Here is a 24285-nt window from a genome sequence, read left to right as displayed (position 1 = left end):
CCATCCCTGGTTTGCTCCCTAAATGGCCATAATAGCCAGAGCTGTGTCAAGCCAAAACCAAAATGGAGCTGGTACTGTGGCGTAGTAGGTTAAACCTCCGCCTGTAGCACTGGCATTCCATATAGTGCTGGTTGGAGTCCTGACTGCTCCTCTTCTGATCTAGCTCCCTGCTCATGGCTTGAGAAAGCAGTATAAGCTGACCCACTGGCCGGCGCCACGGCTCACTAGGCTAATCCTCCACCTTGTGGCGCCGGCACACCGGGTTCTAGTCCCGGTCGGGGCACCGGATTCTGTCCCGGTTGCTCCTCTTCCAGGCCAGCTCTCTGCTGTGGCCAGGGAGTGCAGTGGAGGATGGCCCAAGTGCTTGGGCCCTGCACCCCATGGGAGACCAGGAGAAGTACCTGGCTCCTGCCATCGGATCAGCGCGGTGCGCTGGCCGCAGCGCGCCGGCCGTGGCGGCCATTGGAGGGTGAACCAATGGCAAAAGGAAGACCTTTCTCTCTGTCTCTCTCTCTCACTGTCCACTCTGCCTGTCAAAAAAAAAAAAAAAAAAAAGCTGACCCAGGGGCGTGGGCCCCTGCACTCACGTGGGAGACCTGGAAGAAGCTCCTGGCTCCTGGCTTCAGATTGGCCCAGCCCCGGCTATTATGGCCATTTGAAGAGTGAACCAACAGATGGAAGACCTCTTTCTCTGTCTCTCCCTCTCTCTGTTTGTAACTCTTCCTCTCAAATGAATTTAAAAAAAAAAATCTCCAAAAAAAAAAACCACACCAAGTTTGTGGAATGCAAGAAAATGGAAGATATATGAGTGTTTATGTTTAGGCTGCATGTACCCTATAGATTCCTCCCCCTGCATTCAGTGACCTAAAGAGACTTCTCAGCTATTGCAGGCTTAACCTACATATCTCCCATTTCTTTCTTTATTAAAGTGACATATTTGAGAGGGAGAGTGACAGGAAGGGAGGGGGGAAGAGAGAGAGAGAGAGAGAGAGAGAGAAAGAGAGAGAGATTAATTCTATCTACTGGTTCACTCCCCAAATGCCTGCAATAGCTAGGGTTGGGTCAGGTTGAAGCCAGAAACCAGGAACTCTGTCTGGGTCTCCCACATAGGTGGCAGGAATTCAAGTAATTGAGACACCATCTGCTGTTTTCCCAGGCCCATTCTCAGGTAGCTGGCTCAGAAGCAGAGGAGCCTAGACTTGAGCCTGCATTATGGAGTGCTGGTATATCCAGAGGTAGCTTAACCTGCTGTAACAGAGTGCCTACCCCAAAATGTTGAGTTCTTAAAAAGCAAGCAAGTGGGGCCCGGTGCTGTGGAGTAGTGGGTAAAGCCTCTGTCCACAGTGCCAGCATCCCATATGGGTGCTGCTTCGAGTCCCAGCTGTTCCACTTCTGATCCAGCTCTCTGCTGTGGCATGAGAAAGTGGTAGAAGATGGCCCAAGTCTTTGGGCTCCTGCACCCGTGTGGGAAACCCAGAAGAAGCTCCTGGCTCCCAGCTTCAGATCAGCTCAGCTCCGGCCATTGCAGCCATCTGGGCAGTGAACTAGTGGATGGAAGACCTCTCTCTCTCTCTCTCTCTCTCTCTGCCTCGTCTTCTCTCTCTGTGTAACTCTGACTTTCAAATAAATAAATAAATCTTTTTAAAAAAGCAAGCAAGTTTATGAAATCCAAGAAAGCAGAAGAAATATCAATATGTACACTTAGACTTCAGGTAGCTACTTCATTGTCCTAAGGAGACCTTTCAGCCATTGAGGCTTATCCCACACAGTCTCCCATTTCTTGTTACCAGACTTTCCCATAGATATTCTTGGCCTTCACACTTTAGGCCTTCCCTTGCTCCCTGCACTCACCTATACCTGGGCCTTAGTCTGTGACTCTGTTTCTGAACACCTTATAGGTGTGGTTTCCTTGAGTTTGAACACTGAGCCCATCCCATGAATGAAACTTCACCATGATTGGGTCCCCAGGAATACTAAAAAAAGAGTTGCATGGGTAGAAAGTACTCATGCTCTTGGTTAAGAACCAAGGGATGGCCCCAAGCAGTGTGATCAAATGGAACTGAAGGAGAGTAAGACATTTCTGAGGAGCCCATGCTCACGGAAGAAGTCTGTGAAGTATACTGTCTGTCTTGGGAAGCACTTGCTTCCTCACCTTTCCTGAGCCCAGGTCTTAGAGGGGAGGGAGGGAGCCATTAAAGTTATGCTGGGTCACATAGATTCTTGGCCCCTGATCCAACCACTAAAATAAATTCTAGATAGATTAAAGGAGTTAAATGAAAAGAAAAAAAAAAAAAGAATCCAACCTTGAGAAGCAAGGGAATGCTGAGGAAATTTTTTCCATCCTCTGGATGCAAAAGTAATGTAAAAAGTAGTAGAAGAAATGACAAAGAAAAAGTTTCAGATCTACATAAAATATAAATCTTCATATTAAAAAATATGGAAAATAAATTTGAAAGAGAGACAACTGACATGTTATCCCCCAGTTTATAGTTGAGCTAGGTATAGGCCTGTAGCTGCTGAGTACTGAGTTCTATCCTCTAAAGCGCAGAGGCCATTTTGTCCCCATTCATCTCCCTCAGGTCCTTGATTTTTTTAAAGATGTGTTTGTTTTTTTGAAAGGCAGAGTTACAAGGAGACAGGTCCTTAATTTTTTGAGCGGTGTAGCTCCAACCCACAATTGAGTTCCTTACACCTCTTGATACTGTCCTTTAGCAGATATATTTGGTAAATATTTTCTCTCAGTCTGTAACTTGTGTTTTTTTTTAAAGATTTATTTATTTATTTGAAAGGCAGGATTACAGAGAAGGAGAGACACACAGAGAGAGACAGATGAGTCTTCCTTCCGCTGGTTCACTCCCCAGATGGCCACAATGGCTGTAGCTGGGCTGTCCGAAGCCAGGGGCCAGGAGCTTCTTCTGGTTCTCCCATGTGGGTGCAGGAGCCCAGGGACATGGGCCATCTACCACTGCTTTGCCAGGCCATAGCAGAGAGCTGGACCAGAAGTGGAGCAGCCGGGGCTTGAACTGGCACCCATATGGGATGCCAGCACTGCAGGCTATGGCTTTAACCACTACACCACAGCACTGGCCCCTTTAGCTTGTCTTAAAAGTAGCATTGATGGTAAAGTAGTGGAGATTTTGCAGAGAGTTTTTTAATATGTCTAATTTATCACTTTTTTCTTTGCTTGTTCATGTTTTTTATATCCTATGAAATCTTTGCCTAACTGGAGGTTCCAAAGGTTTTCTACTCTCTTCTAAAAATAATGGGTTTATAATTTTTATTTTTAGATCCATGAGCCATTGTGTGTAAGATCTGGATCAACGTTCTTGTGTCTTTTTTTTTTTTTTTTTTTTGTACATAGATTTCTAATTGATCCAGTATCATTTGTTGATTGACACATTTATTGAAAATCAGTTGTTTATTTACTTGTGGGTCTCTTTCTCATGCCTCTTATTTGACAGGCTCTTCCAGACCACGAGGATGAGATCCCGGAGACAGTACGGACTGTACAACTCATTAAAGATCTGGCTAGGGAGATTCGCCTGGTTGAAGTAAGAAGCATGGGAAGAGGGAAAGGCATTTGGGCTCAAGGCTCAAATGGCAGATCAGGTTTCTGCAGTTGACATGAGCGCCCAGAGGAAGGATTGGGAAAATCCCATCAAGCAACCTATTTGTTCATTCAGATAATTATTATGTGCTTCAAATGTGTTCTACACATTGGGCTACCCTCTAAGAATACATAAATAATACAGTGCCTGCCCACAGTAAACTTATAGTCTGTTTGAGGAGCCTTAGCAAAGTTAACCTCTCTTGAGCCTCAGTTTCTTCATCTCTTAAATGGGGATAATTGTATCTACTCAAGGATTGTTAAGAGAATTACATAAGGTAATGTGGGTTGAGTGTCAAATATAGTGTTTGGCACACAATAGATCCTTAATAAATTATGATGGGTTGTGGTGGTAGTGGTGGGTGGTGGTGGCGGCAGCGGTGGTACTAGTAGTAGCTGTTGTTGTTAATATTTTGATTCAGTCTCTGCATTCTACAAAATGACAGTTCTCTCGGGTTGCAGATGATTACAAAGCCATGTTTCAGCAGGTGGCATATACCACGAGGCAGTAAGGTATAGTGGTAAGAGACTCAGAGAAACCTGGATTCTGGTTCCTACTCTATCACTTGCAAGTCTTTCAGAGTCTCAGTTTCCTCATCTGTAAAGTAGGAACCAACTTTACTAACGTTTCAAAGTTTTGTTGGGATTAACAGCTAATATATGTAGAGCCTCTCATACAGTGCCTGGCAGAGTAAGTACTCAATAAATGTGAGCTGTTGTTATTAATAGACTTTGTAGCAAAGAGAGAACTCAGTGTGGGATGGTGAAGTAGCAGAGGCACCAGAGGAGAATTGGACTTAGTATGTTTCAACTTTCGTTTAGCTCAGGAACTGTCAAGTTCCATTTACTACCTAGGATGTAATCCTTGCTGAATGATAGATACAGTGAGCTACTGGGGAGTTAAGCTTCTAGCCTCACTGCTTGAAGAGTGTTTCACTGCCTATAACTGTAGCTTACAGTGTCCACTCCCCCCTACCTTATTTTCCTCCATTTCCAGCTGTCAAAATCCTTCAGGAAAGGTTTACCTTTTCTCCAGCTCTTTCTACTTAAATCAGTCTTATAAACAGAACTTTGGGCTGGTTGGAAGAGGACTTAGATATAGACCATATCTGATCCATTGGTTTTAAAATTTTTTACAGCACTGGACTCCTCTTTTACAAATGAGATTTCACATGGAAACCCAATATATATATGACAAATCAGAATAGCTGCTTTGAATACAGTGATGATGGGAGGCCTTGTTCCTTTTATATACTTTCTATCTGCTTGGAGTCTCCAGGGTTTCTTTCAAGAAGCTAGGTTAGGAGCCATAGAACATCTTTGGAAATCACCTTTAGAATCTAGTCCTTTAATTTTACAGCTGAGCAAACAGCCATAAAGGGGTCAGATAACTTTCCTGAGGTCATAGATTTAGATAGCTAGTAGCAAAATTAGGACTAGATCATCTCTCCTTCTCTCAAATCTTGTAGTTCTTAGAGTTTGAACCACAGTTTTGTACTTGATTATTTTCTGTTTCATGTCAGCTACTCTTGGAGTCTTTTCTCTCCAATTTTGACAGCATTGCTGGACTTTTTCTTTGCTCGTCTTCACACTTGTCAATGGCTGGGTTAAGAAATGCCACCCAATAAATTCTTGATGAGTCATTGTACAAAAACTAGGGTGTGCATTTGTAGAGTATCTATAAGCCACTTCAGACCTCTGCTCTTAATATAGAGAGAATCTTTGAGTAAGCGCTAACCCCCTCATGTACTAATACTCTTGTAGGACATCTTCCAACAGAACGTTGGGAAGACGAGCAATATCTTTGGGCTGCAGAGGATCTTCCCAGCCGGCTCCATTCCCTTAAACAGGCCAGCCCATTCCACTTCAGTATCCATTTCCAGGCTGTCACTGCCCTCCAAAAGTGGTTCAAAGAAGAAAGGCCTGAAGCCCAAGGAACTCTTCAAGAAGGAAGAGCAAAAGGGCAAGGAGAGTTCACCCTTGGGGCCTGCTGGCCAATTGAGCTATAATCTCATGGATACATACAATCATCAGGCACTGAAGACAGGCTCTTTCCAGAAAGCAAAGGTGGGTGCGGACCCATGGGTTCAGCCCAACCCTTTTGGGTCCCTTGGAAGAGCAGGGTTTCAAAAAGACAGGCTTTCCTGTATTGCTCCCACCTCCCGTAGGGCCCCTGGTGTTTGGCTACCAGTCCCACTCATTTAACAGGCATTTATTGAGACCTTTTCTGTGCTGGGCACTGTGATAGGTGCTGTGGGCATAACTCTCAAGAGTCTCATATGATAGGCCAGTGAGAAAGATAGGCATCAAAACAAATGAGTGCAACAAAGTGCTATATAGATGCCACAATCAAGGTATCTGTGAGACTCTGTGACACATACAGAGGGGTTTGAGGTATAGAAAATGGTCAGGGGCTCTTCAGAAAACAAGACACCTGAGTTGAATCTTGAAATTCCCAGAGGGAATGGGATTTGAGAACATTGCATATGACTATCAGGTTAGAATTTTAAATAAGTCCTTTAGAAAAGTTTTCCCTCAGGGTTCTACCTTGCCTCAATATTTTGGTGCCCTCTATAGGCATCTGAAGCTGCCCCCCACCCTTTTAGAGAACGTGTTTCACAAGATTGACAGGTTTCCCCGGAGCCACTCACTCATTCTCAGCCTCGTGCTTCTGTGATGTTTGGAGGGTGGGAAAGGGAGGGAAACAGAGCAGAAGGCCTTGGTTCAGATGGTTTTGACAGTGAACTCAACCAGTGAAACCAGAGGGAACTGACCATCGTGATTGAGATGGGAGTCTCAGACTGCTGACAACTGAGCCTCCTCCTTCTGCAGTTCAATATTGCTGGTACCCGCTTGAATGACTCGGAGGATGACTCGCCAGACCTGGACCTTGATGGGAATGAGAGCCCATTGGCTGTTTTGATGTCTAATGGCAGGTGAGGTGGTAAGAAGGAGTACAGAAATAATGGGACTGACAAAATTGGAACCTTGGTGTTAAGACATGGGTGGTGGAGGGGTTAGGGTAGGGGCATTGTAATCTAATTGCAGTATAATTGGAAGTCTTGAGAAGAATACTAGTTCTAGAAGTTTCATCAAGATAGTAATAACCACTGGGAGAAATAAGAGGTGGTATGGCATGCTTGTTAAAAGCATTAATTTCTTATATACCTTTTGATTTGCAGTTTGAGTGTTAGGAATTTAGTTTGTAGAAATGTTTGTACAAGAGTGTAATGAGAAGTGTTCACTGCATCAGTTTTCATAATGGTAAATAATTGTAAGCATCCAAATGTTTATCAATAAGGGTTGAATAAATCAATTTTTATACATCTGTAGAAAGAATTACCATGTAGTCGTTTAAAAAGAATGAGACAGTTTACTATCTGTTGACACAGAAACATGTCTAAGGTATATTCCTAAGTGAAAGAGATAATATATAGGAATAGTTCCATTTTTATTTTTTAAAGGCATCTTTGCACAAAAATATGTTTAGTCATGTGTAGAAAAGCAACAGACTTTTCACTTTATTTTTTAAAAAAGTTTTATTTATTTAATTTCAAAGAGTTAGAGAGAGGCAGAGGCAGACAGAGATAGAAGTCTTCCATCTGCTTGTTCACTCCCCAAATGGTTGCGACGTCCAGGGTTGGAAGAGTCTGAAGTCAGGAGCCAGGACCTTCATGTGGGTCTCCCATGTGGGTACAGGGGCCCAAGGACTTGGGCCATTTTCTACTGCTTTCTTAGGTACATTAGCAAGGAGCTGGATCAGAAGTGGAGTGGCTAGGACTTGAACCAGCACCCATATGGGATGCCAGCATTGTAAGCAGTGGCTTTACCCACTATGCCACAATGCCAGCCCCTCCCTTTAGTTTAAATTTTTTGAAGTTTAAAATTCAAAAACTATGAGAAAGGTGCCTCATAAAAAACCAATTTCAGTGGTTTCCTTCCAGAGATATTTATATGCATTCTAGCAAATAATTGTGTTTGTAACATATTTTATAGTTGTTATACCATGTATTCAAAAGTGTTTTATGTTTGGAGAGTAGTACAGGGGTGGTGGGAGAGGAAATTTTCACTTCAGTAGCACTGAAATTTGTATGAGTATAATGAGCATGTATTAGTCTTCTGAAAATAATTGTAGGCAACATTTTCTAAAAGAATAAAAACAACAAAATCAGGGACTTGGGAATTCCTACTTTAAATCACAGCTGTGACATGTGTTCATGTGTGACTTTGGCACATGAGCCTATCTGAACTTCAGTGTCTTCATCTTATCTGTTCTGTAGATAAAATTTGCCGTATGTAGTAGAGGATGGCCCAAGTGCTTGGGCCCTGCATCCGCATGGGAGACCAGGAGGAAGCACCTGGCTCCTGGCTTTAGATCGGCACAGTGCTGGCTGCAGCGGCCATTTGGGGAGTGAACCAACAGAAGCAAGACCTTTCTCTCTTTCTCTCTGTGTCTATAACTCTACCAGTCAAATAAAAAAAAAAAGATTTATAAAAAAAAATTTGCCTTATGGTTGTTGGAGGGTTAAATGAGAGAATGCATGCAAAGTGCTTATCAAAGGATCTGTTGTATAACAAATAGTATCTCAAATATGAAGATGTAACGATGTAGGTGTGGCCAGAAGTGGAGAAGGTCATCAGAAACCCTGAAATACATATGGAGCTGGAGGCAGAGACAGGAGAAGGTAGTAAGTATTATCATCTGGGTTCTTTTTTGTTTTTTAATTTGACAGATAGAGTTATGGACAGTGAGAGAGACAGACAGAAAGGTCTTCCCTCCATTGGTTCACTCCCCAAATGGCCATTATGGCCGGTGCTGCGCCGATCCGAAGCCAGGAGTCAGGTGCTTCCTCCTGGTCTCCCATGTGGGTGCAGGAGCCCAAACACTTGGGCCATCCTCCACTGCCCTCCCAGGCCACAGCAGAGAGCTGGACTGGAAGAGGAGCAACCAGGACTAGAACCTGCTGCCCACATGGGATGCCGGTGCCGCAGGCAGAGGATTAACCAAGTGAGCCACGGTGTCAGCCCTATCATCTGGGTTCTTAAAGCACTAGACAGCAGCATTCAAGAGCCAAGTACAGAATTGGAGCACAAACAACAGGGGTACCTTAATAGCCTCTTTGTAGGAAAAGATTATCTTTAGACCCCAACGGAGCGTTGTGGTAGGTCCATCTGTCTGGAAAGTAAGGGAAAGGGAGTGAGAGTAGGGCATATTCTGAAAGCAGCATAGCTATTCTTGGGGTTTGACAACTCCATTTGTAAAAGTAATATTAGAGAGATTGTTGGGTGTTGTCTTTATTCAGAATTTCTGGTAGGTCGCCTGAAGAGGAAACAACTGAGTCCAAAGAATCCAGTATGTATTATCTACTAAGGATATAATGAAACATTTTTTCTTTCCCCATCGGTCTTTCTTATTCTGCTTCTGTTGCCTGCTGTAGCTGCCAGAAGCTGCTGTTAATTGAATCTAGATAGTCAAGGTGTAGAAATATATACAGATGATAGGGTATTATGTCTGGACTTTTCTCCAAATTTAGTCCTTTGTAAGGAGAGAAGGATAAATAAAACAAGATTAGATGTGTGTTGATAATTGCAGAGACTTAGCTGGGTGATAGATGGGACTTCATTAAACGTTTGTGTTTTTATATGTTTGAAATTTCTCACAATCAGAAGTTAATAAAAGGTCAGGTTACAAATAGCTATTATTTATTGGGCATCTGCTCTGTGTCAAACTTGTTTAAATATGTTTTTTAGTCCCCACAACCTTGAAAAAGTACAGAGCCAGTGTTGTGTCCAGCTCCCTATTAATGGCCTGGAAAAAGCAACACAAGATGGCCCAAGTACTTGGGCCCCCGCCACCCATGTGGGAGACTGGGATGTAGTTCCTTGCTCTTGACTTTGGCCTGGCCCAGCTTTGTCAATTGTGGTCATCTGGGAGTAAACCAGTAGATGGAAGGGATACATTATGTGTGTGTGTGTGTGTCTTCTTCTCTTTTTTTTTTTTTTTAAAGAATTATTTTATTTATTTGAAAAGAGTTACAGAGAGAGGCAGAGCCAGAGAGAGAGAGGTCTTCCATTCTACTGGTTCACTCCCCAAATGACCGCAATGGCCAGAGCTGAGCTGATCCGAAGCCAGGAGCCAGGAGCTTCTTCCAGGTTTCCCACGCAGTGTTTAAGATGCTGTTTGGAACACCTACATTCCATATGAAAAGTGTCTGAGTTCAAGTCCTCGCTCGCTTTTTTTTAAAAGATTTATTTTATTTATTTGAAAGAGTTACAGAGAGAGGTAGAAGCAGAGAGAGAAGTCTTCTATCTGCTGGTTCACTCCCCAGATGGCTGCAATGGCTGGAGCTGTGCTGATCTGAAGCCAGGAGTCAGGAGCTTCTTCCGAGTCTCCCACATGGGTGCAGGGGCCCAAGGACTTGGGCCATCTTCTACTGCTTTCCCAGGCCATAGCAGAGAGCTGGATCAGAAGAGGAGCAACTGGGACATGAATTAACACCCATACAGGATGCTGGCACTGCGGGCTGAGGCTTTAACCCACTGTGCCACAGCACCGGCCCCAACTCTGACTTTCAAATAAATAAATAAATAAATTTTAAAAATAAGTGCAGGCCGGCGCCACGGCTCACAAGGCTAATCCTCTGCCTTTCGGTGCTGGCACACCGGGTTCTAGTCCCGGTTGGGGCGCCGGATTCTGTCCCGGTTACCCCTCTTCCAGGCCAGCTCTCTGCTGTGGCCAGGGAGTGCAGTGGAGGATGGCCCAGGTGCTTGGGCCCTGCACCCCATGGGAGACCAGGAGAAGTACCTGGCTCCTGCCATCGGATCAGCGCAGTGCGCCAGCCGCAGCGTGCTGGCCGTGGCGGCCATTGGAGGGTGAACCAACGGCAAAGGAAGACCTTTCTCTCTGTCTCTCTCTCTCTCACTGTCCACTCTGCCTGTCAAAAAAAAAAAAAAAAAAATTGCAAGGGATCTTCAAAAAGTTCATGGAAAGTGTGTATTTGAAAGAACTGTGTATGAATTTCAATATTTTTGCACCAAAATGAACTTGTTTTAATTCTATTTTCTTTTTAAAGATATATATATATATTCATATATGTGTGTGTGTGTGTGTGTGTGTGTACACATACATATCTATGTATTTGGAAGGCCAAAGAGTTAGAGAGCGAGTTTTCATCCACTGATTCATGCCCCAAATGTCTGCAACAGCCAGATGCTGGGGCAGGCCAAAATCAGGACTCCCACATGGACAGCAGGAATCATTTCCCCCTGCCTTCCCACATGGATTAGCAGGGAGCTATATCAGAAGCTGAGTATCTGGGACTCAAACTGGTGCCACGGCATCTTAACCTGCTGCACCACAGTACTGGCCCCTTAATTCCATTTTCCAAAAACTTTTTAGGTACTCTCATATTGTTACCCCATTTTACTCATGTGAAAATTGGGACCCAGAGAACTTAATTATAATATTAGCTACAATTTGGCACTTGCCGCTTGTCAGGCTCATTAGCTCATTTAGTATTCCCCAACAGCCTTATGAGGTAGAAAGCAGGCCAATTTAATGACAACCAATTCACTGAAGGACTGTGGTTTATGAGGTTTCATTGATCAGTTTGTACTGATTAATATTGTTCACTATGTGTAACAGAATTATCCAAGCCATTTTGAGTTTTTCCTTTTCCTTTACATATTTTTAACAGCATTCTTGACACATGATTCATATACCATAAAATTTGCCTTTTCTAGGTTAAATTAACCTGTGGTTAAATGAATTTTAGTAACTCTACAGAATTGTACAACCATTACAATCCAGTACAAGAACATTTCTGTAAGAACAAAAGGATCCCTCTTGCCTATTTGCAGGCAGTCCTCATTCTCATCTCTAGGCCCAAGCAACTACTAATCTACTTTCTATAGATTTGCTTTTTCTGGATCTTTTGTAGAAATGGAATCATGCAATACGTGGTCCTCCATATCTGGCTTCTTTCACTTAGAGCATAATGTTGGGGGGTGGGTAGATCATTCATGATGTAGCATGTATCATTAGTTGATTCGTTTTTACCACTGAACAACATTTCATTGTATGGATATATCACATTATATTTATCTAAACATTTACTAGTTAATGGTCATTTGCATTACTTCTGCTTTTTGGCTACTACGAATAATACTGCTTTGAACATTGATGTATAAGTTTTTGTGTAGACATAGGTTTTCATTTCTCACCTATGAGTAAAATTACCCAGTCACATGGTAACACTATATTTAGCTTTTTAAGAAACTGCCAAAGATTATTCCAAAATGTGTGTACCATTTTGCAGTCCCACCAGGAACCATGAGTTTCTTCACGTATTGACCAACAATTGTTTTTTTTTTAATTATAGCCATTCTGAGAGATGCAAAGTGGTATCTCATTTTTTGATAAAAATTATATACATACACACACACACATATATATATAAGTTTTGATACACATCTAAATTGTGAAATGATTGCTGTAGTCAGGCTAATTAACAAAGTCATCCCCTTACACACTTACCATTTTGTGTGTTTGTGTTTTTATCTACTCTTGGGAAATTTCAGGTATATGTCTGTAGTCATCTTGCTGTGCATGAGATTTCTAGAACTTTTTCATCCCACATAACTGAAACTCTGGTTAGCATGTTCCCTTACCCCACAGCCTTTCAAAACCACAGTTATACATTTTGTTTCTATAAATTTTATGTCTGTAGGTTCCGTATATAAGTGAAGTCACTGCGTATTTCTTTTTTAAAGATTTGTTTTTTATTTGAAAGGCAGAGTTACAGAGAGATGGAGAGACAGAGAATCTTCCATCTGCTGGTTGACTCCCCAAATGGCTGCAATAGCCAGGAAGGGCTGTGCCAGGCCAAAGCCAGGAGCCAGGAGTACTTTCCAGTCTCCCATGTGGGTGCAGGCGCCCAACCAAGTACTTGAGCCATCTTTGCTGTTTTCCTAGGTGCATTAGCAGGGAGTTGGATCAGAAGTGAGCAGCAGGGTCTCAAACCAATGGGATTCCAGTGCTACAGGTGGTGGCTTAACATGCTGTGCCACAATGCCAGCCCCATGGAGTATTCTTCATTGCGTGTCTGACTTGTTTCACTTAGGTTAATGTCCCCTAAGAATATATTGTCACAAATGGCAGGATTGTTTGGATAAGCATTATCTTCTTAATGGTCAGTTTTTAATTTACCTATTGTCAGGTCAAAAGATATTTTCCTGTGATTTCTTCTAGAGAGTTTATAGTTTTAGCTTTCACATTTAAGTTTATGATGTATTTTTAGTTAATTTTTGTGTATGATGTGAGATAAGGGTCCATATTCATTTCTTTGCATATGGCTATTCAGTTTTATCAGCACCATCTCTTTCTTTTTGAACAAGATTTGTTTATTTTATTTGAGTCACACAGAGGAAGAGAGAGAGAGAGAGAGAATGTTCCATCCACTGGTTCACTTCTCAAATAGCCACATTGGCTGGGGCTGGGCCAAGCCAAAGCAAAGAATTAGGAGACTCTTCAGGATCTCCCACGTGGATGCAGGGGCCCAAGCACTTGGGCCATCCCCCCACCCCACCCGGCTGCGTTCCCAAGCACATTAGCAGGCAGCTGGATAGGAAATGGAACAGCTAGGACTTGAACCAACACCCATACGGGATGCCAGTATCACAGATGGCAGCTTTACCTGCTACCTCATAACACCAACCCTGTCTCAGTACCATTTCTTGAAATCTTTTCCCTACTGAATTACCTTGACACCTTTGTCAAAAATCAGTTGATCATAAATTTAGGAGATTATTCTGGACTCACAGTTCTGTTCCACTGATCTGTATGTCTATCCTTAAGCCAATATTGCATTGTTTTGATTACTATAGCTTTATTATAAGCTTTGTAATTGAGTAATATGTCTTCCAACTTTTTTCTTTTTTGAAATAGTGTTGGCTATTTAAAACTTTTTGCATGACTATGTACAATTTACTATCAGTTTGTCAGTATACAAAAAAAGCTGGCTGGATTTTGATAGAGGTTGCAATGAATCTTGCCAAGATCAATTATGGGAGAATTACCATCTTAACAATATTGCGTATGATTGTTTGCTTTTTTTGTTCTCCTTCCCTTTATCTTCAGTACCAAGAGGATGAAGAGCTTACCCAAATCCCGGCGAGCCAAGATTGCAAAGAAGTCCGAAAAGGCTAGGGCGGTGACAGAACAGATGATGGAGGATGAATTTGACTTGGATTCAGATGATGAGCTCCAGATAGACGAGAGACTGGGAAAGGAAAAGGCGACCTTGATAATAAGACCAAGTGTGTCTCTAATTTTCTCTTCCCTGGCCTGCCCATTTCATATATATTTTTGGCCCCTTTGGTAGTCTCAAAACATTAGGCCTGAATTTGTTGAGATTCTGATTTACCAGACTTTGTAGGCCCCCCCATTGTTTCCTTTTCTCTAGAGATTTATCAGTTAATGTTTCATCTCTCTAAATTAGTGGGCTGTGATCATTACTTCCAGGAAAATTACTGTGTTATTTTCTTCCCTCTGGGTATTTGGCTCAGATGCTAATCTTGGCTTCAAAATAAGTGCGTTCTGGTTGTTTTGTTTTTGTTTTGTTTAAGAATTTCCCCGGAAGTTGCCCCGTGCAAAGCCTTGCTCTGACCCTAACCGAGTTCGTGAACCAGGAGAAGTTGAGTTTGACATTGAGGTAGGAACCCATCCTATATCTAGTCTTCTGCTCATTCTGGTCATGGAGATAGACGACAGATTGTCATTCTCATTGGGAGGGAGTCGAAATGTCCTGTGCATTCAGTTCCTGAAGTGTCCATTAAGTAAAAGATCATTTGCTAAGGACTGCTTCGCATTAAAATGGGAAATTACAGGTTAGTTGAAATATTTTTAAAATCTTTTAATACAGAATAGAATAAAGACAGTGTGATGTAGCAGAAAGCATATCTGATTTGGAGTATCTGATGTGACCTTACTCAAAGTATTTAGCTTTACTGAGCCTTAGTTTCCTTATCTTTAAAATATGGATGTTAGAATTCTTAACTCGCAAAGGTGCTGCAGAGATTAAGATGAAAGTGTGAATATTCTGCATAGTACTTGGTGCTCAGAAGATACTATCAGAAGTCAGACTGTCAACTCTGTATTCAAACCTTATGAGAGTAGAATAGCAGATGTCCTAAACAGCACTCTGGCCTCAGAATCAGCCCTTGAGGCATTTGGATCTGGCTGAAGAGCCCATGAGAGTATTTTAGGCATGGAAAGCCAAGACACTCTGTTAAAAAAAAAAAAAAAGAAAAACCTAAATGAAAGATCTCAGTGAGATCCCAGTAGAAAGAACGGACCATCAAAGAAGGAGGTACCTTTCTCTGAAGGGAGGAGAGAACTTCCACTTTGACTATGACCTTGTCTAAATATGATCAGAGTCGGTGAACTCAAAAAGGCTTCCATAGCCTTGGCAACTCATGACAAGAGCCTAGGGAGATTACAGACACCATAAACAAGAGTGTCAATTTGTTAAGTCAACAACAGGAGTCACTGTGCACTTACTCCTCATGTAAGATCTCTGTCCTTAATGTGTTGTTCAATGTGAATTAATGCTATAACTAGTACTCAAACAGTACTTTAAACTCTGTTTCTGTGTGGGTGCAAACTGATGAAATCTTTACTTAATATATGCTAACTTGATCTTCTGTATATAAAGATAATTGAAAATGAATCTTGATGTGAATGGAATGGGAGAGGGAGCGGGAGATGGGAGGGTTGTGGGTGGGAGGGAAGTTATGGGGGGAAAAAGCCATTATAATCCATAACCTGTACTTTGGAGATTTATATTTAGTAAATAAAATTAAAAAAAAAAACCTTGTGAGAGGAACTCTGGGCAACTGACATTACATGTTCTCTCCCTAACAGGAGGACTACACAACAGATGAAGACATGATGGAAGGGGTTGAAAGCAAGCTTGGGAATGGAAGTGGAGCTGGTGGAATTCTTGATCTGCTCAAGGCCAGCAGGCAGGTGGGGGGACCTGACTATGCTGCTCTCACGTGAGTATTGGCTTTGGTCTTCCCTTTCCATGCTATCAGACAGCATTCTTCCCTCCCACCCAAGGGGCTAGGTCAGCCAATCAGTAGATATGTTTTGAGCCATTTAAAGGAACAAAGAATTATTGAGGGCATTTGGGGTGAAAGAATAAAGTAGATAAGAAACCTGTCCTGAGGAGCATAAGATCTGACAGTGATAGGATATACAGATTTCAAGGGAAATAAATTTGGGGAACTTTGGAGATTGGGAGAGTTTAGAAGAATCATGGAAGGAGTACAGTTAAAAATAAAAGGAGAGAATGCAGCATGGGTGAACTGGGTGGGAGGTATGCTCCTTAGTTTTTGCCATCTTGCCTACTGTCTATGGAGGCACTTGAGACAAGAGGGACTGGCTTTTCATAAAAACGATCTTTAATACTGTCTTGATCCTTTAGCTTGATTTCTAGTTTATCACCTTGAGTGGTCCCCCCCTTCTTCTTCCCTCCTTGATCCCCACAGCTGTTGTCCCTCCACCCTGATTATTCTGATGACTGGCTTCCTCTGACAACTAGAGAAATTCCCTCAGCATTTCTCCTCTGTCCCTTGCAGCGAGGCCCCAGCCTCTCCCAGCACTCAGGAGGCTATCCAGGGCATGCTGTGCATGGCCAACCTGCAGTCCTCATCGTCCTCACCGGCTACCTCCAGCCTGCAGGCCTGGTGGACCGGGGGGCAGGACCGAAGCAGTGGGAGCTCCAGCAGTGGGCTGGGCACAGTGTCTAACAGTCCTGCTTCCCAGCGCACCCCAGGGAAGCGGCCCATCAAGCGGCCAGCATACTGGAGAACCGAGAGCGAGGAGGAGGAGGAGAACGCCAGTCTGGATGAACAGGACAGCTTGGGAGCATGCTTCAAGGACGCAGAGTATAGTAAGGGCAGCTAAGCACGTGGGTCCAGGCCAGAAGGGCTCCCCTCAGCCCCAGTCTCAAACCCAGCCCCAACAGAGGACAGGCTGTAGTTCACAAAAGGCCTGGCTTTAAGCCTGTTAGTTTCTCTGAGCCATGTTTACTTAATGTGTAAAATGGGGGCGTTTCTCAGGTTGTGTAAGAATTAAAGACTATGCTTGTACAGAGCACTTGGCACAGTGTCTTGTTTATGGGAAGTCCTCAAGAAATGGTAGCTGTTATAATTAGCTATCATCAATTTTTAGTACTGTCCAATTTTCATTGCTTGTAACTCTTGGTTTTTTCCTGGCCTATTTTATTTCCACAACTTGTATTTATGTTATCTGGCAGTTCATGCCTTGCAAAGGTATATATAGTCTGCCCTCTGTATCCACAGTTTCTGCATCTGCAGATTCAACCAAGTGTTGGGGAAAAAATTGCATCTGTACTGGACTTGTGCAGACCTTCCTTATCATTATTCCCTAAACAATACAGTTTGACAACCATTTGCATAGCATTTACAGTGTATTAGATTTTATAAGTAGAGATGATTTTTAAGTATGTAGGAGGATATGTATAGCTTATGTGCAAAGACTAGACCATTTTATATAAGGAATTTGAGCAGCCACAGATTTTTGTGTCCACAGGACCTCTGCAAACCAATCCCTGTGGATTCTGAGGGATGACTGTAATGACCTTTCCATGGGCATTTTACGTTTAGGAACTGAGCCCTTATTTTTAAGCTAAGATTTAGTGAAACTGCAATGTGTAAAGAATTTTTTGTATAATACAGGTGATGAGAGGTTTTTAATTTGGTAGTATTATCAAAAGTTATTTATTTGGTCAAGGTTATTGGTCAAAATTAGAACATGATAAAAAAAATTCTTGTGACTAACACTCTAACCTGGGTCCAAAGGCATCCTTTGTTAGTAATTTGATGTATAACTTTCCTTTTATTGTGTTTATTCCCTTATATAGACATGCGTAGATAATGGTACTCAAACCAGCATTCTGATATGGGATGCCGGTGTTGTAGATGGAGCTTATCTCATTGTGCCACAATGCCAGCCCCAAACTTTTAGTTCTTTATCGGGAATTAAGTTTTTTGAATTATGGGAGGTAAGAATCTAACCTTATTTTTTTCCACACAGATAGTCGTTTACCTCAATACCATTTATTGATAGTTCACCATTGTCTCCCTGATTTGAAGTCCTGCCTTTGTCATAAAATAAATTCCCATATTTGTTTATATGTGGATTTGTTTTTTTACTGTAGTCCTCAGTTCTGTGTTTTAATGGGTACATGACCTTGGCCAAGCTAGTTAATCTCTCTATGCCTCTTTTTGATAATAGTACCTACCTCATAGGTTATTATGAGGATTACATATACAAAAAGCATTTAAAGCATTTCCCAGCATATAGTAAGCACTGTGTGTTAGATATTATTAATATTATTCTGTTCCATAAAATTAATTTGTTTATTCCTATGGCAGTACGAGGTAGGTTAGTTACCACAGGCCTTGTGTCTGGTACAGCTAATCCCTTGTGCTGAATGTACTTTGGATTTGAGCACAATGCTCAACAAACCCATCATCTCTGTACTAACCTGTGATTGGGCTTAGGGGCATTCTTCTGGCCACCTACTCTTCCTTCAGCAGCCAATCACATTAAGCTGCAACCAAGACATCTGGACCTGGTTTAGCCAATCCTCTTAGAAAAAACAGCTTACTCAGCCTCTGCTTCCTCCTTCTCCTTCCTGCTTTGCCCAGCAACACTGCAAAGGCAGTTTAACAAGGAGAGAGCTCCCTACTTGTCTTTATTTTTTCAAATTTTCTAGGCTAGTATTAAGCCTTTTCTATTCCAGGTGAATTTTAGAATTAGCGAATAATTTAATTGAGATTTCAAGATTTAAGAGTATATAATATTTATAGATTAATTTATGGAGAATGACATCTTTTATTGGAGGCCCCTCTGCTATAATGGGGTATATACATTCCTGAAAAATCACATATCTTGAAAATTTGTGTGGTAAAAGTAATAGGGTTTACAAGAAAAAGAGATTAGGGGCGTATCTTTCAAAATGTATATGCCTTTGAAGCCAAAACGCTGACCCAAATAATGAATAGTCCTAACTTGTCCAATTAAAGGCCATTGGCATTTACTCTGATCACAATCACTGGAGTCTTAAACCCTGGACTCAGGCTTTTTCCTTCCAGAAGTGGAGTCTTAAAAGCATTTGCCTAAAATGCATATCAACTTCATCAAATAAAAATTGAATTAAAATCTGACCCAGTGTCTAGTCTTCATCAATTTTTTAAACACGGGGGGAAATGTCTTTGCAGTTTTTTCATCTCCTCTTTTAACCAGTCTCCTATCCCATCAGAACTTAATTTTGTAGAAAACAGAGCCAGTAGTTGCTCTTTCACTGATAGGTGGCACAATTGCAGGATCTTTGTACATCTTCATATATTATTAAGGCTTTCTTTGTAGTTTTGAGAAAGTCCACCATGGATTGGTTAGAAACAGTATGCCAGAGAAAATTGCTTTTGAAATAGTACAATTTCTGGACAGCATTGACGTCGTTCCCCTATTTACCTTTTGGGTTTAAGCAGACACAAAATAGGTCATCTTGTCTTTCTGTCTTCACAAATGAGCTATCTCTCAATTTATTCAGGTCTTCTTGTACAAGGGCATTTGAAAAGGTTCATGGAAGTTGGAATTAAAAATTGTTTATTTTGATGCAAAAAAAATTTTAAATCCCTGAACAGCTTTTTTATAATATACATTTTCTATAAACTTTTTGAAGACCCCCTCATATATCTCTTCCTTGGTTTATTTCTTCTTCAGTTTATTCTTAGGTATTTTATTTTGGTTGCTATTAAAAGTGACATCTTTTTATGTGTTACATTTTCTATTTGGCTTTCCTAAGTATGTAGGCAAATTATTTTCTTTCCATATTGATCCTGTATTGGACTGCCTTACTATATACTTACTAGTTTTATTAAGTTTTTTCGTAATTGTCTTGAGTTCTTGAGCTAGTTGATGTATTTGTTCTGTTTTAGTTTGATAGTGCTGCCATAACAAAATACCGTAGACTGTGCAGTTTAAACAAGAGAAGTTTATAACCTTACAGTTCTGGAAGTTGGAAGTCCAAGATCAAGGTATCAGCAGAGTTGGTTTCCAGTGAAGCCTCTCTCCTTATCTTACAAATAACATCCCTCTTGCTGCCTTTTCATGTGATCATCCATCTGTGCATGTGTCCCTATTGTATCTCTGTGCATCCTAATGTCTTCTTGTAAGGACAGAAGTCAGATTGGATTAGTGCCGCCACCACCACACCCAGCCTTATTTTAACTTAATTACTTCTTTAAAGGCTTTATCCCCAAATGCAGTCACACTCTTGGGTTTTGCGGGATTAGGCCTTTAGCATACAGATTTTTATAGGACACAGGTCAGGCCCTAATATCCCCTTTCTTTCTATATTCATACTTAATGATTTTTCTAGTTTTATTACAGTGCTGTCATAGTGGAGATAGGGGGCATCCTTGTGCTGTTTCTGACTTTAAAGTAGTACTGCTTATGTTTCTCTACTCAGTATGTAAGTCTCTCTAGGTCTCTGGTAGACTACTTTCATAAAGTTCAGGAGAGTCTCTATCTCTAGTTTGGAAGGCTTTTGTTTGTTTCAAAATCAAGTCACATGAGGTTTTAACAAATGGTTTTATGGTATCTTTTTAAAAATATTTATTTAGTTTAAAGGCAGAGAGAGAGATCAATCTTGGATCTACTGATTCACTCCCCAAAAAATGTCCACAACAGCTGGGGCTGGGCCAGGCTGAGACCAGGAGCCTGGAATTCAGTTTGGGTCACCCATGTGGTAGGCAAATACCCAAGAATTTGAGCCATCTTCTGCTGCCTCCCAGGGTGTATAATAGCAGAAGCTGGAATCGGAAGTGGAGCCAGGACTTGGAACCCACATACTCTAATATGGAACATGGTTTTCCCAAGTGATAGTATCTTAACTGCTGCACCGAACACCCGCCCCTATTTTTGTTGTTTCTGATTTTATTTTATTCTCTCTTTTAATGTTCTTCATCTGACATCCTGAGTTGAAAGTTCTGTTCATTTGCTTTCATTGTGTCTATAAAATTGTATTTTTTTAAGTTGGTCTGAAGCAAAATTGGCTTTTTTCTGTATCCATGTTTACATTCTAGCAGCTACCACAATCAGGACACAGAACACTTTGTCTTCTTACTCCTGCCCCTCTTTGTCACCTTACTCTCTCCTTACTCCTAACCCTGGAAACCATTGATCTACTCTCCATCACTGCACTTTTGCCTTTGCCAGAATGCCATATAAATGGAATTATTTAGTATGTAATATTTTGAGATTGAAATCTTTCACTCAGCACAGTACCTTTAAGATTCATACATGTTGTGTATGAATAGCTTATTTCTTTTTATTGTTGAGCAGTATTCCATTGTGTGGATGTACATGTTAAAGGACATTTCAGTTGTTTCCAATTTGAGATGATTATAAATAGTGATACTGTGAACAGACTTTTGTTTGAACATGAGATTTCATCTCTCTATTTACTAAAATACCTAGAAATGGGATTCCTAGACAATATGGATTGTGAATGTTTTAACTTTAGAAAATTACTACTAAACTTTCCCAGAGTAGTTATGGCATTTTACATTCCCATTACAAGTATATGAGCTTCAAGTTGCTGTACCTACTGGTCAGTATATATATTTTAGCCATCCTAATAAGTGTAGTGATATCTCATTTAATGGCTTGTTTAATGGTTAATGATCTTGAATGAGCATCTTTTTCTGTGTTTGCCATTTATATATCCATTCTTTTTGAAGTGTCTTTAAACAGCACTTTAAATGACTTTTGCCTGTTTTTCTTTGGGGCTCTTTCTTTCCTTAACTGTTGAGCTTTGAATATGCTTCATATAGTCTGTGTAGTCCCTTATTGAATATGTGATTGGCAGATATTTTCTCCCAGAGTGTAGCTTGTTTTTCTTTTTCTTTTTAGTTTTCTAAAAATTTTTATTTTCATTTCATTTGAAAGGTAGACATATACATACATATACATACACAGAAATCTTCTGCTGGTTCATTCCCCAAATGCAGGAGCTATGAATGCCTACCCCCATTCTCCATTTTCTTTTAAAAATATTCCAGATAAAGAGGTTCTACTCACTGATTCACTCCTCAGATGTCTGAAACAGCTGGGTCTGGGCCAAGCCAAAACCAAGAGCTAGAAACTCAATTCTGGACTCCTATGTGGGTAGCAGAAACCCCATCACTTGAGTCATCACTGCTATTCCCCAGAGTCTGTATTAGAAGGAAGCTGGAGTCTGGAGCTAGAGCCCAATATTGAACCCAGGCACTCTAATGTGGGACACAGCATCTTAATTGCTAGGCTAAATGCCTGCTCCATCTTTCATAAGAAAATACTTTTAATTTGGGGATGAGGGAGGTGGAGGTGAGGGCAGGCATTTGGCACAGTGGTTAAGATACCGCTTGGGATGCCCACATCTCATACTGGAGTGTCTAGTTTCACATCCTAGCTTTTCTCGTGATTCCAACTTTTTGCTAATGTGCATCCTGGGAGGCAGTAGGTGATAGCTGAAATAGTTGGTCCCTGCCTTCCATGTGGGCATCCCAAATTGGATATTGGAGCATAAGGAGAATGAACCAATAAATAGAAGATCTGTCTTTCTGTGTTTGTCTCTCTGCCTTTCAAATAAAATGAAAACTTTAAAAAAAGAAAAGCAAAGAAAGAAAATAGTAAACATCAAATATTAGAACCAAATGATAAGACACAAAAAAATCCCTACTTTTTGAAAATACTGGTAATAAAATAAACTAGACACACTATTGTTGAACACTATGACCAAGTACAGCTAACTGCAAGAAGAAAATTTGGGTATAAAGTCAGTAGTAATCCTATTAATGTTCATCACCACATTAACAAATAAATCGAGAAAAACTATTTGTCAAAAGATACCAGAAAACCATTTAAAAAATCTCATATTACTAGATTTTAAAACAAAAGCCTTTCAAACTATATAGATAATTTGGGGAGGATTAACATCTTTATTTTTATTTTTTATTTACACAGCTTTTTTTATCCACATTCCCATATTTCCATTTAAGTGATACATGCGGGACTGAGAATATCAGATTTATTATTGTTTCATACAACCATTTAAAAATGCATAGTTCAGTGGCATTAGTGCATTTACAGTGCTATAAAATGGTCACTTCCATTTTTGAAGATATTGCCCTCACTAGAAAATACTTCATGTTCAATAAATAATTAATCTCCATATCCTCATCTCTTTATCCTCTGGTATCCCGCAATCTGCTTTCTGTTTCAGAAAATTTGTGGAGAAATCAGATTCAAAGATGAGGATTTTTTTCATGTGAAAAACTTTGAGATCTTTGTGTAGTTTTTCCATAATACACATTTTACTTGAACTTTTTTTTTTTCATAGGCAGAGTGAACAGTGAGAGAGAGAGACAGAGAGAAAGGTCTTCCTTTGCCGTTGGTTCACCCTCCAATGGCCGCCGCGGCCGGCGCGCTGTGGCCGGCGCACTGCGCTGATCCGATGGCAGGAGCCAGGTACTTATCCTGGTCTCCCATGGGATGCAGGGCCCAAGCACTTGGGCCATCCTCCACTGCACTCCCTGGCCACAGCAGAGAGCTGGCCTGGAAGAGGGGCAACCGGGACAGAATCCGGCGCCCCGACCGGGACTAGAACCTGGTGTGCCGGCGCTGCAAGGCGGAGGATTAGCCTAGTGAGCCGCGGCGCCGGCCTACTTGAACTTTTTAAAGCCCCCATTTATTACCACAATTTTTTTATCCATTCATGTGCTAAACAAATTTTTTGTTTCCACCTTTTGGCTGTTAGGAATAATGCTGCTATAGACATCCTTATGCATGTTTCTGTGCAGATACATGTTTTCATTTCTCTTGGTCATATATCTAGGAGTAGGATTACTGAGTCATAGTAATTCTATTTTTAACTCTTTGAGAAACCACCAAAATGTTTTCCCACAGAGTACAAGAGAATTTGCATCAGGAGCAGAGTCAGAACTTAAACCCAGGCGCTCTAATATGGGATGTTGTTGTCCCAAGTGGAGTCATAATTGCTAGGCTAAATGCCCACTCCCCCATTTTTCTTCTTTAGTCTGTTAATATGGTATATTACATTGATTTTTGAATATTGAGCCAACCTTATATTCACAGGATAAATTCCATCTGATCATGATGTATAATTATTATTCTTACATATTGCCAGAATTAATTTAGTATTTCACCAGAGATTTTGTGTGTGTGTGTGTGTATATATACACATATTCTCCATGTGTACATGGAGAATAGTGATCTGTAATTTTCTTTTCCTGTATTCTTTTACTCTAGTTTTGGTATCAGATTAATGCTGGCCTCAAAAAATGAGTTGGGAAATGTTCCTTCTTCTTAAAGAAAATATTTTCTGGAAGGCGTTATGCAGAATTGGTGTCTTGTCTTCTTTAAAGATTTGATAGAATTTACAATGTGACCACCTGGGTTCCAAGATTTCTTTTTCAGAATTTAACTGTGGGATTAATTTTTAAAGAAGCTGTAGGATTTTCAGGTTATTTATTTCACCTTGAATGATTTTTTGGTAGTTTGTGTCTTTCAAATAATTGAT

The 24285-nt window shown here is 41.0% G+C and overlaps 1 protein-coding gene across 8 annotated transcripts in view; it reads left to right on the top strand.

Annotated features, from left to right (window-relative positions):
- The window catches only part of PHF8 (PHD finger protein 8), a 106654-nt gene that overhangs the window by 49801 nt on the left and 32568 nt on the right, over positions 1 to 24285 (top strand). For 5 of the 8 annotated variants that reach the window (XM_070067348.1, XM_002720027.5, XM_051827713.2 and 2 more), the window contains exons 12-18: positions 3462 to 3551; positions 5372 to 5674; positions 6440 to 6543; positions 13746 to 13924; positions 14234 to 14319; positions 15531 to 15664; positions 16250 to 16563. In XM_070067348.1, the coding sequence (XP_069923449.1) occupies positions 3462 to 3551; positions 5372 to 5674; positions 6440 to 6543; positions 13746 to 13924; positions 14234 to 14319; positions 15531 to 15664; positions 16250 to 16563 (1210 nt within the window). The remainder of the gene's footprint in view (positions 1 to 3461; positions 3552 to 5371; positions 5675 to 6439; positions 6544 to 13745; positions 13925 to 14233; positions 14320 to 15530; positions 15665 to 16249; positions 16564 to 24285) is intronic. The other 3 variants (XM_070067349.1, XM_070067350.1, XM_051827712.2) reach the window with 1 other exon arrangement.

The sequence above is a fragment of the Oryctolagus cuniculus genome, chromosome X (genome assembly GCF_964237555.1).
Source record: "Oryctolagus cuniculus chromosome X, mOryCun1.1, whole genome shotgun sequence".
Lineage (NCBI taxonomy): Eukaryota > Metazoa > Chordata > Mammalia > Lagomorpha > Leporidae > Oryctolagus > Oryctolagus cuniculus.
The sequence above is the reverse complement of the archived record's forward strand: the minus strand, read 5'-3'. Positions and strand labels throughout refer to the sequence as shown.